Source organism: Parasteatoda tepidariorum, chromosome 4 (assembly GCF_982258835.1).
Source record: "Parasteatoda tepidariorum strain Cologne lab strain chromosome 4, Ptep-v5.0, whole genome shotgun sequence".
In the NCBI taxonomy this organism is placed as follows: Eukaryota; Metazoa; Arthropoda; class Arachnida; order Araneae; family Theridiidae; genus Parasteatoda; species Parasteatoda tepidariorum.
The window spans coordinates 92,585,816-92,604,585 of record NC_141758.1 but is presented as its reverse complement, the minus strand read 5'-3'; the positions used below and the strand labels follow the sequence as shown (position 1 = coordinate 92,604,585).

The 18,770-nt window shown below is 26.9% G+C and overlaps 1 protein-coding gene across 1 annotated transcript; it reads right to left on the bottom strand.

Annotated features, from left to right (window-relative positions):
• Positions 1-752: 752 nt before the first annotated feature.
• Arp10 (Actin-related protein 10) lies at positions 753-18,750 on the bottom strand. Its single transcript, XM_071182753.2, has 13 exons — positions 18,536-18,750; positions 17,099-17,171; positions 16,502-16,581; positions 16,302-16,410; positions 12,466-12,573; positions 11,613-11,680; positions 10,603-10,673; positions 10,486-10,521; positions 8,042-8,142; positions 6,031-6,110; positions 5,190-5,271; positions 3,166-3,367; positions 753-1,024 (listed from the first exon to the last, which is right to left on the bottom strand). Exons 1-13 carry the CDS (start codon positions 18,607-18,609, stop codon positions 894-896), a joined length of 1,215 nt encoding a protein of 404 aa, XP_071038854.1. The 5' UTR covers positions 18,610-18,750; the 3' UTR covers positions 753-893.
• Between the last annotated feature and the right edge of the window lie 20 nt (positions 18,751-18,770).

Genomic DNA, 18,770 nt, shown 5'->3' with positions numbered 1-18,770 from the left:
ACATTTGTAGAATAAAATGTATATGCTTAATTATTTTAACAAATTAAAAATTGTTAATATATCCTTAGAGTTAATATTTTTGCAAATAAAGTTAGAAATCTGCGAAATTTCAAAAAAGTTGATGACATATGTTTTATAAAAATAAAATGAAAAATTAAGTTTTTATTTCTACAGAAACTAAAAAATAATGCAATAAGTTCTCTAAAATCTGTGCTGATTTTAGAATTAAAAATAACAGTTCCCACAAAACAATTCTAATGATTAAAATTTAATTTTGTTATTGAAACACACACAATGCAATTCATTTTAAACATTTTTAATTAAAAAAAGTTTTTGTAAGTATGTATTAGGTTTAGTAGTAAGGTTTCGTAAGTTTTTAAAAGTTCACACTTTAGTAAATAATTCAATCCATCACATTTTTTACATTTTGCGACAGGTTCTAAGAAAACTATGAAAATATTGACAGTTTAATAAGTAAGCATATGAAAACATTGCAAAGCTTAAATATTAAACATAAATTGTTATCGATTACATTTACATTTTATTCGCTCTTTTAAATATATTAGCCCACATTTCTAGATATTAAGTCATCAATGAAAAAAAGTGAAAATGTAAACCAATTAAAGGATTTGAAATTTTCAAAGGTCTTAGACTATGCAGATTTCAACAGTATTTGAACTTATATGAAAATTTGTAGACATCAAAAAAGAAATAAAATATAAGAAATCAGGAAAAAAAGTAGATAGTATCTATAGAATATATAAAAAAGTGTTTATTAGATAAATAAATTACAAGCATTAAGAACAAAATTATAGGCTATCAAACAATTTAAGTAATATAGAGAGTCAGCACTCGGGACACGAGAAATTTCTTCATCTCAAACATGACTTTTTTTAAACAAGTGATTTTTCAGAATCTTCAGCCCATTTTTTATCACACCAATCTGGTATATATTTATTTTGACGATACTGATCTTTTGTTATAGATCTTGATGGTACTGCTTCAGTTGCACCAAATGCAGAAGCTAAAAAATAAAGAAATTAATTAATTCATTAGGACTCACTATAATAAATAAAACTATTTTTACTGTATGAAAAAAAAATAATATACAGTGAATTCGCGATAACTCGAATATGATAGGACTGACGAAAAACTTCGACATATCGGAAGTTCGACTTACCGTTAGTTTCGGTTTTGGACTTTCAAAATATTGTCGGATTATTTAATTAATGCTTATTAATTACAAATCTTCTAAATGCTTACAATATTTAAGATCATTTTTCTGATAAGCCATTTACGATAAGACTGTTTGAAGCACTTTAAGATACCCTGGTCCATCGGCTGCAACTTTGCTGTTGTGTTTGGCGGGAGGAACTGCAAGTTTACGGCTTTCGAATTAGGTAGATCACTATGCGCTGTGCATTTATCCATAAAGAGTATCACTTTTCTTTTCTTAGCGAAGAATTTCTGATCCAGTTTCCTTACATAGTCTTCAAATAAAACTGATGTCATCCAAAACTTTTTGTTAGACTTGTAATCCAAAGGATACGGTTTATACATTCTTGAAACATCGGGGATTTCGGTATTTTCCGATAACAAGTAAGGGCAATTTCTCTGTCTCAGACGCATTTCCTCCAACTAGGACAGTCAAACGCTCCTTGCACATTTTACCCCCTGAGCAGTTTTCATCCTTAAACATCATAGTCTTATTTGGAAGACATTTAAAAAATAAATCCATTTCATCAATATTGAAAACATCATTTTCACCGTATGCTTGAAGTAAATTTGGTAACGTTTTATTTAACCACTGTTCATATACTTCAAGAGGGACAGCTTTAGCTTCTCCATGAAGAGTGCGAAAGACATTTGTGTGTGTGTTGCAAAGGAAGGGGCAAAATATCAACACCTAGGTTTTTTTCTTGCTTTAAAAGATCAAAAAAAAATCGAGTTAAAGGGAGTAAAATTCGAGTAATCAAGAATAATTAACATGAAATTGAAGATAAAAGGGTCGGGACCTCATAAAAAATCGAGTTATAGTAATATTCAAGTTATCGTACTTCGAGTTATAGCGAATTGACTGTACTATAAAAACTGTATGTTTAATCTTTTTCAAGTATGCTTTCTCACTGTTATTATAGTACAAATGGCAAAATATTCAAATCTTGCTTGAATTTTGGGACACTCATTATTATTATACACAAGTAACAAGCTTTCAATAATATAGTCTGTCTACGGTAAGAACTCCCCTTGCCACTCGTCTGGAACAAATGCGGTGACTATGATTACAAGGTTCAAGTAGGGGTGCTGCATAAATTTTTTAGACAGGTTTGGGCTCTTGTCGGCGCGAGAAAAATAATCAGGGGATGGAGAAGTCCTTTCTTTGAAATAAGCCATTTCAAAGCAGTAGGTGGTCTTAGACTTTGTGGCAAGGGGAGTTTTTTCATGGCATTAATGCTTTACTTATACTTAAGTCAATTCAAAATTGTTTCTGATACATGCCCAACGACTGAAATATTTCATTAATTGAGGATTACTTTATGACAGATCTGAAGAAAGATCATAATAAGGAAATGATCTTGTTTTAAAAAAAGAATTCCACAACATAGTTTCGAAAACAGCATAGCTGCCAACATTGGTGAAATAAAATAATAGAGATTATACTAGCGACATCTTTTTTAGGCTACGAGTAAAGTTTTCATACATCACGCATAATCATGTAAGTCAAAAAGAGAAATTCAAAATTGGAAATAATATAAGCCCTTACATTTAGCGAAGTAAAAAATATGTATATAAATCTTAATCTAAAAAAGATTTTTTTAAACCATTATTTATAGTTACTTTAACTATTAAAACTCAACATACTGCAGTACTGGCAGTAGCACTATCTGTTGAGGAATAAGATAAATATTTTTGCCATCAGTGGATATTTTATCACCAAAATTTAAAAAAAAAAATTTCTTCAACAAATACAGAGAAATTTGAGAATATACAGGTAAGCAGGAGACAGTCATAAAATACAGGAGTCTTTTTTAAAAAACAAGAGACTTGGCAGGTATGAAAACATTTCCCTCATTGTAAAAAGTTATAAGAGGCTGATTTATGTGTAAAATAGACAAAATCACTTAAAAAAACAAAATTATTTTTTATATAAAGTAGAGTATTTACCTCCAAGCCATGCAACATAATTTTCCTTTGCTGGAGGAGTGTGAAGCTTGATTTCTTTGAGAGGTAATCGAGATGAATATTTAGGATCATCAAATAGCATTTTGACTTCTGTCAGCAAGGAATGTTTGAAGCCAGGGAGCATGGATGTTCCACCCATTATTATCACATTATTCGCTAGTTCTTTACGAGTATCTATAGGGCACTAAGGAGAAGAAAATTATAAAACTAAAATATAATTCTTTAATAAATATAATCTGAATTATGAGCAGTCAGTCAGGGTTGCCATTCAAATCTGGAAATAAAATTCCCTGCGTTTTCCCTGTACATATTATATACAATATATTAAGAGGAAACAACAATTACTGTGCTCTTGTGTGAGCTATATTGGGCAAACTATATTTACTAGTTTTAATTGCTGGAAAAACAGCTGAACATACTTAAACAATGCTGTAGTAAATTAAATAGTTTAGTATAGCTGAAATATCATCCTTAAATATTCCATAGATTACGCTTTGAGTGGTCACCATTTTTTAAAAGTCAAAAATAAGAAACAAAATTCCCTGCATTTTCCCTGTTATTTTAGGTGATTTTTAAATTCCCTGTATTTTCCAGGTTTTCCCTGTGGAGTGGCAACCCTGTCAGTGTAGAGATTTAAAAAAAATAAATAATAATAATAATTTCAATCATAAGTAAATTTATTATAAAAATTTATTTTTCGATAAAAATTTTCCTTGGAAAGAAAATTTTAACACATAATAAATTACAAGATTTGGAAATTCAGGAAACGTTACATTCTATAAAAGTATTTTAGTTTAATACTTTTTTTTAATTATTTATTTTAATTTGCACTTAATGAATTTGAAAGCAATGAACAATTTTAAATAAGAAAAAAATCTTAGCACAAATTACTTTTTAAAAAGTTTCAATTTTTTCCCCTTTTTACTCCACCCTTACAAATTCATAATGCATGCGTTATTAAAATGAAGGGTGACTTTCTATTTTCGAAGATTTATTAGTCCCCTTTGGAGATCTATACTAAATAAAAATCAATTATCTAAATTAAAATTTTAGGTTGCAATACTGTTTGAGAACTTTTTTGCAATACTTTTTTTGAATGTCAGTTAATGTACATTAAAAATGACAAACATAAATTTTTTAAAACCGATCTAAAAACTGTTGAATGAAATTCTAAAATTGAGAATAACCTTTTAATTTTAAAAATTTAAATTTAAGGTAATCCATGAAGTTACAACATATGATTAAAGGAGAATATATTAATTCCTCAAAAAAGAGCAGTTTTGAATATTTTTACCATTTTGATGTGCATTTTCATGGGTAAGAAAAGGGTATTTTCAACAAAAAATAAATGAATATCACAAAAAATAATTATTTGCAGACTAGGTTATAAAAACAAATTATGTTTTATGCTAAAAATATTTGAATATTCGTTAATATAACATAAAATTCTATTATAATTGATGACTGTAAAGAATGCACACTAAACTGTCAATTTGAATAATCAATATCACCCAAAAAAAGTTCGATCAAAGAAATAAAAAATTTTGTTCTGTTATATAAAAAATGAGAGACTAAGAAATTTATAAGCTTCTTTTGAAGCCAATTTTCTCAAATATAAATTAGTTTTTAAAACTGAAACATTAACAACAATAAGTCTATTAGTTTGACTACAAAAAAAGAAAGAAAAAGACCCCATTTTCTTTAAAAAATTTTTAACATACAAACAAAACTGCAAGAAGAGATTTTTTTTTCAAATATGATCAAATATACTTTTGTTAAATTTTGTTTCTTAATTAAAAACTGAAAGTTAATATCTCATATTTTATTTTAGGTAGTTTTACTTGAAGACAAAATCACATACAAACACAAATATTTCATAATTAAATACAAATTAATTTATTACTAATACAATTTATTCTTCATGTAATTTTTTATAAATAGTAAAAAGAAAATTTTACTGATTTTAAATAGATAAAATAATTTAAATAAATAAAGAAAATAATTACTCTTAATAGACAATCCAAAATCAATGTAGCTATTGATTTATCATCATCATCTGGTTCAAATAAGAGTTCAGCAGCCCATTCTCTGAAAATAACAATTATTAAGACAAAATACATGGATTAAGTACAAGTTTTAAAATTTACTTAATTTAAATTACTCCATGCATTGACTATAAATTATAATAAATTATTACCAAATGTTTGTTTAAAGGGTTTTTCTTTTGTTCTTAGTTTTTTAATTTAAAACGTTGTAGAGGTGAGAATCAAAAATGAGAATTTTATAAAATTAGAGCACTGCAAATTTTTTTTTAAAATCTAGGCTGAAGTTATCTAAAAATTGATTGATTTCTGCTCACATGCCAATGTTGATAAATAAAAAAGATATTAATTGATTTTTACTTATTATGAAAAGCATTAAATGAAATAAACAGAAAATACATTATGGTTCTCATTATGAGAATTGAGCCCTATTCTTCCAGGAAAATGTATCACAAATAACTGATGAAGGAAGATTTATCGCTGACTAAATGTATAACCACATTGAGAAAGACTCGAATTTCATCAATGTATAAAATCAGTCAGCTTTATTCAGAATTATATATTTTAGTCGATAGATATCTTTGCCTTAATATTTTCAAATTGAAATTATAATTTGAGTGAGGATAGCCTTTATGTTAAGAAGGTTTACGAGTAAGTGGGATGCAATTAATGAAAATCGCGTAACTCTTACAATTATGAATTTATAATATTTTAAAAAGTTTTTAATTTGATAAAACACTTAATTTGCGACCAAACATCAAAATAATAAATATAGGCAAAGAAATTCTCACAAATTAAAGCTAACCTTAAAGTTCCAGGTACGGTCATCATTTTATCACTACTTAGAGGATATTTAACATCAGGTGGAGGATTAAGCACTTCCAACTAAAATATAAAAACATAAATATAAAATATGTCTTTGATAGTTTGACAGCTTCAATATTTTAATAAAAATTCACAAGCTTATATAAATCCAGGGTGTTAAGAAAATTTTGAACCCCAGTACAATATTAAAACAAATTAAGGACAAAAGTTATTAAATCTATCAAATTAAATTATACCAAACTTCACACAAAGAAGCTAAGTACAGTAGAATCCCAATTAACTGATACTCTCGGAACCAGAGGTATGTCGGAAAATAGAAATCTCCAGATAATCGACACTTTTAAATCAGTGTTTCAATCTATAAACACTGAACTATGGGTAAAATTACTCAAAATAAGTAGTAGCTATGATGAAGTTTTAGAGAAAAAATATTTGTGCTTTATTTTTCGATTACAAATCACCATATTATATCATCAAAAATTTATGCACTTTTGATTTCTGTTAAATCATTCTCTATTAGTAGCCATATTTTGAATCAATCGTCCAAATAGAAATTTGATTACAACAGAAGTAACAGCAATGATTTTTTGTATCTTTTTATTGAGCATAAAAAAGGGTGTCAGTTAGCCGAAGTGATGCAGGCGTCAGATAATTCAGGGTTCTACTGTACTTCAATATAGTGTTTTAATTGAGACATAAATTAGGATAAAAACAAATTTCTCTCAACTTTAGGCTCACATATTTTTGTGTAGACATTGCATAAGTGAATGCCATAGTATCTTTATAGTAGGTAATTGCAACTCAATTCAAAAATTCACCCTGTTTGACTGAATTAATTAAAATTATTTTACAATGATTTGAAAAAGTAAGTAGTAAGTTATCAAATCATATAGTTTTTCAGAAGGATAATCCCATTTACTTTTTTTACATTTCAAAGCTTATCTTAGAAAGCCTAACATAAAATAAAAGAATACTCTCGTAAAGACTTGTAACTTAATAAGTTTAAAACTTTTATAAGGGAAATTTTTTTTTTTTTTTTGGTTGCAACAAAAAAAAAATTTGTTTGGTTGGTTGGTTATTATTTTTTTTGTTTTTTGGTTTGAGTTCAGCAGAAGATAAATTAAAAAAAAGCCAAATAAAATAAAACATAAAAATATAATAAATAAAGAAATAGGCTAAATTTTCATCAATCTTAGGTCTCAGCTGCAATAACTCCTCAAATGTTACCACAAAAAATCACATTATTTACAGTATTTACACAAAATCTGAAGCAAATATTTTAATTTGTGGCAAAGAAAAGAATTACCCAATATTTCTGAATGTAAGTTCATCCCTGTATAAGCCGAAGAGTACGTTTTTAATTTGAAAATTAACCCAAAATTCAAAACTTGTATTATAAGTCAATGTAAAAAAACAAGACCTGCTATGTTTGGAAAAAAAAATGTATGCGCTGGCTTGGAGCAATGGTAGAGCTAGTACCAGTTGAACGGTGGATAAAAGTTGTATGGACTTTCAAAATTCACAATTAGAAGATTAAAAAGTTATAGTATTCCTTTCAAATTGTTCTTTTTATGTGTTTCCTTTTCAATTTTTATATTTAGGCATTTTGTTTTTAACTATTATTTTACGTATTTTTATGTTTGTTTCGTGATATTTACTGAATATCGCTAATGCTCAACAAAGGAAGTATTTCTTTCGGAGAAGTTGTTTTTGAAAGTATTTCTCCTGTTATATATGGCGAAATAAGTATTTCCTCCTGTTATTCTTCAAAGTTAGTAGATTTGATTATAAGTTGAACCTCTAACTTTAACTTGATAAATTTTTCTAAAAATTCTTGGTTTATATTTGGAAATGTACGATGTGTCAATCTGAAGTGGAAAAAACAAACAAAAACATTTTATGCTTTTAAATGTGCCTATTTGATGAAATATAGTCATTGCAGAGCAGTGAAAATAATAAGTTTCTGTAATGAACACAAAACAAAATATTACCCCAGGATCAGGAGAAGCAGTGCCACCTTTCGTTCGGTTTCTATTTTCATGAGCTTGTAGAATTAAACCTCTAGAGCGGGGAGTTACAAAGCAAGTTCTCACTAAAAAATAAAGTGTTTCACCAATTAAATTTTTTTTAAAAATAGAAACAATATATTAAAGAATATTTATATACATAATTAAATGATGGTATTGAAAGATCCAATAAAATCATTGATATGAAATTCTTACACCTCAAATGCATTAATCAGTCAATCAGAAATAGGAACATTATTAAATCAGAAATTATTGTTACTTTTATGAACCTTTTCAAATACGAGATATAAATTATATAACATATTATATATTATATAACAATATATTATATATACTATATAACATAAGAATGGAATGGTCTAACACAGTTTTCCATTGTTGTTGATATATTTTTATTAGTTAGAAAATCACATCAATTTCCACACATTTTTTTTGGTGTTTGTCGCGATAAAATTAATAAAAGTCATAAAGGCATCAGTTTTCAATAAGGATTTTGTATCTCTAACTTGCAATAGTTATTTTTCTTATCCTAATCATCTATTATTATATTTTTGAGATTATGATTGTTTTTTAAATTAAGAATTTAAAACTAAAAGTCGGCTTCAGTGGTCATATTTTTATTTTTATTTCCTTCGTTTACTTTATTGTTACTTTTTTCTGAAATTTCTGTTGCTTTTTAGCGCGTTTTTTTCAAAGAAGTTTTTTCTATTTAGAATTAAAAATATTTGTATTTTCTTTTAGTATTTAAAACTAAAAGAGCTGTTTCTTTATTATAATGCAATTCCCTGATATTAATTTAATACGTTAAATTATAAGATAAACTTGGTATCTAAATTTATTAAACCTTTTGCAACTAATATTTTTTGGTGAAAATTGCATTAATATAGTATAGAATTACAAAATGATTAAGAGATTCCATAAATTTCATGCAAAATATGATGCTCCCACAAATTCAATATATCAGTCTATTTGGTAAACTAAAATATTAATTTGCGATTGTGCACTCACCTAAGTTGTAATAACAATATACCTTTAATTTGAAAAGTCATTTAAAAAAATTATTGCTAAGAAAAACTATTTATGTTCATCAACTTAATTAAATCATTGGGGAAATGTTTAGAGATGGGAAGTGGGGGCACAAATAAAAACTAACAGAATTTTTTGTAGTACACTTATTTTAAGAGAATAATTTTGATTTTCGTAGAAAAATTGTTTTATATATATCAAGAAGCAATTATTGCAAAGCAATCGTAAGTGGTTGGTGAGCAGCAACGGTTAGGGGATTTAGCTCCTAGTTAAAGAATAAAGCGTTTACAAAATGAAGTTTTTATGCAAGTGAATATAATAAAAATTTAAGTGGCTTCGACAGGGTGACCTGTTCTCAGGGGGGAAAAATTCCCTGATTTTTCCAAACTAATTTCATCGAGTTTTCCTGATTTCTATAGCAAGTGGCATTATTTTTATTATTAATTTTTCAGTTTAGCCTCATTCTTATGATTAAAATCTAAAAATATATTACAAAACACTTATACTTGCAAATAAAATTGAAACTAAATAATTTTGACTCAAAAAAGGTACTACATAACCGATTGTTTAGGAAATAGTTATTAGTTTTAGGTTCCTAAAACAAATTTATTTTTCATAACGTTTAGTGCTTTAATTAAATTCCCTCATATTTCCCAAATTTTCTCAAATTGATAAAAACTTTCAAATTTTTCAATGTTCAGTGGCCATTCTGTTCTTATAGCACACATTTTTCATGGCAGATTTGTTGATTTTATTCCTTACTGGCATATTTGTAAACTTTGTTTATTAAAGAAATAATCATGTTCAGTATAGAAAAATTACTTTGCTTTAAAATGATAAAAACTTTCATTAAAATTGATTTATTGATGAATATATTGAGTGATTGATAATGATTAAATTATTTACATTTTAAAGTGAAGAGCTTTTTACAGTTTTTAGAAAGTCTTTTATTGAAGACTTGATAAACCATAAAGAAACATCTCAATAATTACAATATTAATCAGCTTTAGAATTCCACCAGTTCACAAATAAAATTTTTTAAAAAGAAAATATCAAAAAAATATATAATTTTGGAAATTCCCATAATGCAGAATGAGTAAACACTTAAAAGGGAAAAAATGTTTCTGAATCTGTTAGAGCCATTTTGAACATTAACATTTCATTTTAGTTAAACAAAATGCATGTTTACTGTTTAGTTTCGCTATAAAATTAGAGAAAGTCAGTAGTCAGTCAACAAAGATTATTCTCGCTAGCAAGTAAATTTTACTCAGTTGAACTTTTCAATGACAACAATGAATTCAATTTTTTATATCATAATTAAATTAGAGCAAAAAAATTGTCATTTGTGGGATGATTGCCGCAAAATTAGTTTGATAATTTACCTTTGATATCTTCAACAACTGATTCCTCTAGTGGATCTGAAAAGTATTTGAAGAAAAGTAATTAAATTAATAAATAAAGTTTTAAATCAAAAATAAAAACTTTTGTATAAAACATACCAGTTAGTCTTGTTTCTTCAGAGTTTTCACATTTTACAAGACCTTTTTTCTCCAATTCTTCTTTAATTCTCCTAAATATAGTTATTATAAATCAAAAACTATGAATTTCTTAGAACATTTTGTTCAAATTCTACACATATCAATTTAAATAAATTTTATATTTGAAGGCAATTTTTTTAAAATAATTTACAAATATACCAATACATTTAGCTGTTTCGCAATTATATGAAAATTTCATATTTTACATTAAAGAAAATATAAAATAACAAGACTAATAATACGGAGCCCAAATTAACTTTAAAAAATACCTACAACGATGAATAATTTATAATAGAACGGAAATATGGATCATTAGACAGATTTTAATAATAATAAAAATAAACATAATAATAATAATAAATAAACACAATACGTTGTATTTTCTTCAAAATCCACAAATTGAGAAAATTTTAACATCATTGCCACTTAACATTTAAAGATGTATTATTAATATATTATTGTAGATGTATTATTAATATATAAAATATTGTAATTTTAATTATATAAACATATTAACATTGTTTAATGCCATAAAATGAATTGTTGAAACTACAACCATTAAGTAAATATTTCTTTTTATTCTGTATGCAACTTATAAACATAATTTATTTTTTGATGTTTTTATATTTGTTAAAGTTATGTTGCTGAAAATATTCATTTTTGTACTTATCAAGGCAATTTTAAATTAAAAAAGTTTTAATTATAATAATTCTTAATGAATTCTGAATAAAATAGATTTTTTTACAATTAAAAAGAAGAACAAGCAATCAAATGAATTATTAATACACTATTATTGGAAATTTCTAATAACATTAAGTGCAAAAATATTCCTTGCAAAAACAGAGCTTTTATGGTGGGAAAATAAAAATTCTTGAACACTGCAAACAAGATATAGCATCAAATAACCATGAAACTTTTGAATGAGAGAGAAATTAAAGGTTTCAGAGGAAAAAATTATGAAAAAATTTTACTTGTGAATTAATTTCCCTCCAACAAGAAGACTTTCACAAGTGTTCAGTATAGGAACTCCAGCATAAATCGTTTTTATGTTAAGGCATACATTTGAATGCAAATTAACAAAAACTAACACTAGTTAATTTTAAATAATACTACAGGGAAAAGTATAACATTAAGTAAAAGATTAAGTTAACTACTAATTATATCTATCCTGGTACAAAATTTTGCAACCATAAAATATTATAGTAAACAAGTTTTTTAATTTTGATTTAGTATAATTTCACTAATGAAAAAATACCAATTGATAAAATGTTGATATTAAAAAAATAGATGCAAAACACAAGAGCAGAAAAAACAATGAACATCTTTTTTGACACTATAAACAATAAATTGAAAAAATAAAATTAAAAAGAATATTTGAACACTAAAGTACAATTTTAATGATGGTGGATATATTCTAAACAAAGCTTAAGTTATAAGTTTCGTATAGAACCCATCAACATTAATTAAAATTCTTCAGTGGCTAAATATTTTTGATTATTATTTTATAGTTAGCCATTAAAATTTATAGCTAACTATTTTAAGTTTATAGATAACTATTGCCCCTAATTGGCATTAACAAATTATTTATAGCAACCTTTTTCAGTTTATAGCTACCTAAAATTATGTTAATTTTTTGTATGTAAATTATTCACCAGTTGCATTTTGTAGATGAGAAAGATATTCTTCACTCTCAATACACAATAAATTCAAAATAGCTGTGAGCTAAGTATATAAGTTAGATTTACAGAAACATTAGGAAAATCCCGTACAGTTTAGATACACAGTCAAAAGAAAATGAAAACCAAATAATTTAGCAAAAGATACAGGAAGTACAGATGTTTCACTATAGCCAACGTCCATCACTAAAGCTGAAGAAATTCCCAGAGTAAATAGTGCCATCAAATGGGATGGAACATATACAAGAGATGGAATCTGCAATATTAAAAATTTAACCAGTTTAAGTCAAATCACATAAAAAATAATTATTATTTTAAGAATTTCTTCTTTGGACAAAACAGTTAAAGACATAAAAAACTGAGGTAAGAATAATAAGCATGTTCTTAAATAAGCTCCCCCCAAAAAGCTATGGAGGTAAATACAGCTTTAAATTCAGGATGTCTCGGAATACAACAGTACTCAATTAGTGACTTCGATATTATTTATGAATGTCATATTTGCAGATCAGTCCTTAACTCAATAAAAGCTCACACAATTCGTACAACTCAATAAAAAAATCAAGAAGTTCTAGTAATTTAGTAAAATATTGAGTTAGACATTTATACATATAGAAATAACATAATTAGTTTCATCCATAGTACCCATTTTTCTAATTAGTAAAGATTTTTTAAATTTTTATTAAAAATTGAAATATGTGTAAATGGCCCAAAGAGTTATTTTAACAAAGATTATTAGAATTTTTATTAGTTTTAATAACTGAGTTATAGGCTTTTAAAGACAGAAAATATGACCTTTGTAAATAGTGGAATTACTCAATAAACTATGCAGCACATTACTTGATTTAATAGCATCACAATAATGATAATCTAATAAAACTTGGTCACATAAAACATACAAGAGAAAAGCAATTTAACACAACACTCTCTATTGAGTTCTTTGATTAATATCAATTTCACAGTGAGGCATTGTTTCCTGATTAAAAAATATTAAAATCTTTTTATTAAATAACTTGAAATATCACTGAATACAGAGCACAAAATTACATTCATTAAATCGTTAAGCAGGGTGCTGAATTTCGGCTTGCCATTGGCCACCTAATATTTAGGATTTATGAATAAGTTTTGTCTTGTAAAATGTTGCATTTCTAATCAAATTACCATAGAGTTGAGAGTTTCAGTTTACATGCTATACACCAGAAAGCAACGACAGCAAACCATATAAGCCATTCCTGTAAGAGTGTTTGACCCTAGGGTTGCAATTGACAAATAATATATAAGACATAAAATATAGAAAGTCTCGTTTACATGCTATACATCGGAAAGCAACTACAGCAAAACTTATAAACCTCTTTCTTAATAGAGCTTGATTCTAGGGTTGAAAATGACAAATGATATTTTAACCCCAAAATGTAGCAGTATACAGACATAAAGTGTTAAAAGTATGGAAACGTTTATGAAATTTTTTAAATTTATTTTAATGACCTCTAATGGTATGTGGATTACACTGCAACAATTGCAACCTTATTTGAAGTTAATATTATTTTTTCTGCTAGTAAATATGTTTCAATTTTTTAGTTTCTTTATTATTTTATTATTGTGGTCATTACACCTGTTAACATTTTAAAACCTGATCAGTGGCAAGCAAAATTTTTAGTCTAGCTAGTACCTTAAGAACAGAAATTTCATACCTTGATTTAAAAGCCAAAAGTATTGTGCCAAGTAGAAAAGTAGCGAAGTCTTATCTTATACTCAAATATACATTAAACCAGAAAGATTAAAATGAATATGTAAACACAATGCATCATAATGAATAAGAAAGCATAATAAATGAACATATTGAAAATCAAAATAATAACTATAAATATAATAATAAATATGCATGATAAACAAATATCAATAATTATGTGATTAAGACAATTTATATTTAAATGATAATTATCAGTTAAGTCATTAAAACATTTACTTAAAATTAAAAATTGCATTCATTTTATTTCCTTTTAAGTGTCTAGTTTCTTGGCAAAATTTGCACAAAAACTTCATGATATTTCCTAAAATAGGGTGACTTGGGGTAATTCCTGATCAAAAAATGCAAACATCTATTTTGTGAAAAACTATTCCAGATAGAATTTTAATATTTACGGGAAGTTTGAGGCTATATGAAATGAGTCCTATGCCACTTTCTTTTGTTTGAAAATCTATTTAGAATTTAAAAGATTTTAAATTCTTAGTGATCAGGAATTACCCCTTCTCTTGATCCTTTCTGGGATAATTCCTGATCACTTCTGGGCTAATTATTGATCACCAGTTTTAATCATAAAGGGGCTGTTTAAAAATAATTATACAGTGGTAATTAACAAATAAGACATCAAGATCAAACAAATAAACCAAAAAGATATGTTTAACCAGCTAATAAAACGATTCATTTAAAAAGCAAGAATAAAGATTAACACTTTAAATTTTCCAAAAATCTTTGCATCATGTTATACATTTTAGGCAAGCAGATAACTCATTCTCATGCTCTGTTGGAACATAAGAAAGAGTTCCCACATGGGTTTCTTCTGCTGGATTTTGTAACTTCATTAAGTGAGAGTGTAAAGTTAAGTAAGGTATGTCAACAGCTCTGGAAGCAGCTCTCACATTGAAATTCTCATTTTCAATCATTAAAAAATTTCACTAATTTTCCTTTCTAGAAGCTTAGCATCCTTTTTAGGCTCATAATTACTCACCATATTTATATTAGGCTAATTTTTAAACTTAAAAATTATTCTAACAATGTACACACATAAAATTAAGATAACAGCAAGGTTAGACAAACCAGAAATGGTGCAAATCAAAACATATTTGACTTGTACACAGTTAAAAACAAATTTTGTGATTACAGTTAAAATATATTTAATAGTTGTTCCACTTAATAAATATGAACTGGTATTTAAGAAAAGACAATCAGCTATTTATTAGCTATTTTTAGTATTATTTATAAAAAGAAATGACATAGACCAGGAATTACCCCATTGATCAATAATTACCCCATCTGTAAGGGCAACATTAGATATAGTTTCCTATAATCAATTATAATGTTTACAGTAAATGTGAAACAATTAAACAAAAGCTTACAATATTTTCATATCAAAGAAAAAGAAAGTAACTCAAAATATTTATTATTAAGAGAAGGAGGGGGATCTTTGCAGAAATGTGCATATTTTGAAATCCATCTTTGAAATGGAAAATACAGAAAGCAGTTTAAAAGATACTTATTTTATTAGATTAAACAAAAAACTATTATTAAGTAAATGTAATTATACTTTAGTAAAGTGTACAAGCATTCTTGTCCATGTCTCAAATTTAAAAAAAAATTTTTTTTTAAAAATAAAACTTAGGTGATCATTATTTACCCCAGAAACAGAGTGATCATGAATTAACCCAGGTTACCCCACATGAAATTTTCCGTTAAGCTAGTGGTGGCTAAGCAAAAAAATGCTTGCCTCGTAATGTGGTGACTCAGGTTCGAATGCCAGCAATAGCTGGTTCATACAAATTCTGCACCTGATTCGCACTGACAGCTGTGTTGACGTAAAATGTCCTCAGTGGAAAAATGATTATCATGAGTTAAAATCCCCTTGCCATCAGGCTAACAGTAGAAATTATTGTGGTTTTCTTCTCCATGTAAGGCATATGCCATATGCAGATTAGTTGCATCAAAAATTCCTCCATGAAGGTTAATTTGTTCAAATACTTGATACAGGAATTCTCTTTTTCTCTGGATTGAGTTCGAAATTACAAGGCTAGGGAGTTGAACTTCTGTAGTCATAAATTGAAATTGGGTCGGTGTTCAAAGATGGTTATTAAATAAAATAGGTTTTGACTGGAGATTTTTTTTGTCTAATGAATTGAAAAATATAACAAAAGATCCATAAGTTATATAATAACAAACTATAATTATTTGTCTATCATGTGTAATAAACAAATGAGAAATAAAATAATTACCTCAAAGTGAATGAACAGAACCTCTGCAAGAGTGTTTCTAAAAATAGTAGGGCATAGAACAGATTCAACAATAACAACACGCCTATCTTTTGGATTCACACATAAATAGCTGAAAAAATATTTATGAAAAATATTAAAAGAAAATACTATGGGTGTAATTAAAAATAAGCAATGGAATTAAAACAGAAACAACTAATTACCGAAAATATAGAGTGTGTAGAAATTCTTTTAAAATAATGAACAATTCCTTATCTGACTCATACTCCCAAACTTTAACAACCTGAAAAAAAATAAAAATATGAATCTACATTAGTGCTGGGCGATATTGAATTGTAATACTATGATATGTTGCCCAACCAGGTTTTAAGAAGCCATTCTAAATAACTTTTAAGCAAAGAAAGAAGTCAACTATTTCTGACATTTTTATTTTGCGACCTAAAAAATAATAATTAAATAAAACACAGTTAAATTTACTAGGGTTTGATGACTTTGCATTAGCAAGTTTATTGCCAGTGAAATGGAAAAGTACCATTTTTTCTTCTAAAATAAAACTTAGAAAAAAAAATTTAAAAATATATAAAAAAATTTCTAAAAATGCCCATGTTTGAAAAACTCAACACAAAATTTAAAATTTTAATTTTTGTTCATAAATATTTCCTAATATATTCACTAAACATTTCAAGAAATGATCTTCACTATTCTAAGTTCTTCCACTGAGATATAGACAAAACATATAAAGTAAATTATTATAATACATTTTATGGCATTATTATTAAGGTTCCTCTAACGTAGCTTACATTGCGATTCTGTGGATGTTTCACTTCAGAAGGAATTATATACCTTGGTCCAGTTTCTCTAGCAAATCCAATCCTAAAAAAATAAAAATTTTATAATATAAGACAATATCTGATATCCCACCAAAAAATAATATTTACAAAATTGTATATAACAAGAAAGGAGCTACCATATAAAAGATCGGTTTACTACTACAAGAAAGATTTCAGAACCACGGTAGTAGAGAGATGGCCTAATTTTTCCTTGAACCTCCCTACTTACAGGAAACAAATAGAGAAAGCTCCAATGCAAGGCTATAGTGCTTGGGAAAAAGAATAGTATACGTAGCCTATATATTTAATTAGGAAGAATGGACATGCTTACAAAAACTTAACCTTAAAGTTTATTTGGTTTACGGACCATTGGTAGGCTTTATCAATGCATAACTGCTGAAAAGATTTAATTTTTTGAAATGGTCAACATATCTCCGAAGCATAAAAACACCAAAAAGTTAATGTTTTCCAAAACATACAAAAAACTGCTTTCTGATCCCATGTAACAAGTTAAATAATTAAAAACGGGAAAATGGAAAGTATGAATCTTAATTTCATGCATTTCAAAGGAGCATAAATTACCAATATTCATAGTTTTTCTAGATATAAGACATAAACAAGAGTTTTTTTTTATTTTTTATAATTCTACAAGATTATGGCCATCTCAAAAACATAAAAAATACTTTTAATCAAAATAAATGTACAACTCAAATATGGGAATAATTTCCATATTCGTACTTTATCGCGCCAACTTCAATCGTCTCACAGTTTTTACACTTGCTTAAAAAAAAAGAGAAAGTTTGCCCATGATGTGGTTATAAGTTATACTCTTTAAGCTTGTCCCTTGTTGTAATGATTTTTTTCTCAGTTTTAGAGAGCTACTGTCTAGATGTCATCAAAAATTGGGGATTATTTTAGAGTAGGTCAGGAAATCATGCTGATATATCAGAGTTCTTAACAGAAATTCGGATAGTGTATGCAAAAATTTTACAATATATAGGGATATAAAATTAAACAACAATGAGTAAAAAAAAAGTTCAATGCAGACTCTTCACCAAAAAACAGAATGATTTTTTGCATATTACATACATTATTTTTCATGCAACTTTATACATTAATTTTTTATTTATTTGGTGTATGGTCTGTTACCCGTATTCTGAATATTTCCTGAAGAGAGTGGGAAATTTCCTAGCAGTAAATGGGAATTTATTTTGAAAGTATTCATCTTTGATTCCGCTTACATTATGTTCACGTAGGTTCGTATAACAAAGCCTATTTATTCAATTTCAGTAAAGATGGTCATCAGCAAGGATGCGCAAAAATATTTTAATATTAAAATATACATCGATTTATACAAAAGTGTTCTGAATAATTGCATTTTGAATAATAAATTTAAGAAATTTATACTTAGTGTAAGCGGTTCCAATGTCTAGAATGACAGAATGTTTTTCAGCAACAGCAAGAGTTTCATACATAGGCATTGTGAATTTTAATAATAAAGTTCAGATGAAACAAATTCAAGCTAACAAGAGACGCCTTAATCAATAAACTTTAAGAGCAGAGCAAATTGGAGTTCATAACAAATCCGAAACTTCATTACTGTTTACGTTCCAAACTCTCCATTTCTGTTCCCTAGAAGAAT

Excerpts from the sequence above, each read along its gene's own strand:
- Arp10 (XM_071182753.2), bottom strand. The coding sequence starts at position 18,609 with ATGCCTATGTATGAAACTCTTGCTGTTGCTGAAAAACATTCTGTCATT. Across the intron at positions 16,411-16,501 it reads CTACACACTCTATATTTTCG|CTATTTATGTGTGAATCCAA; the intron begins GTAATTAGTTGT and ends ATATTTTTTCAG. Across the intron at positions 5,272-6,030 it reads ACCGTACCTGGAACTTTAAG|AGAATGGGCTGCTGAACTCT; the intron begins GTTAGCTTTAAT and ends TGTTATTTTCAG.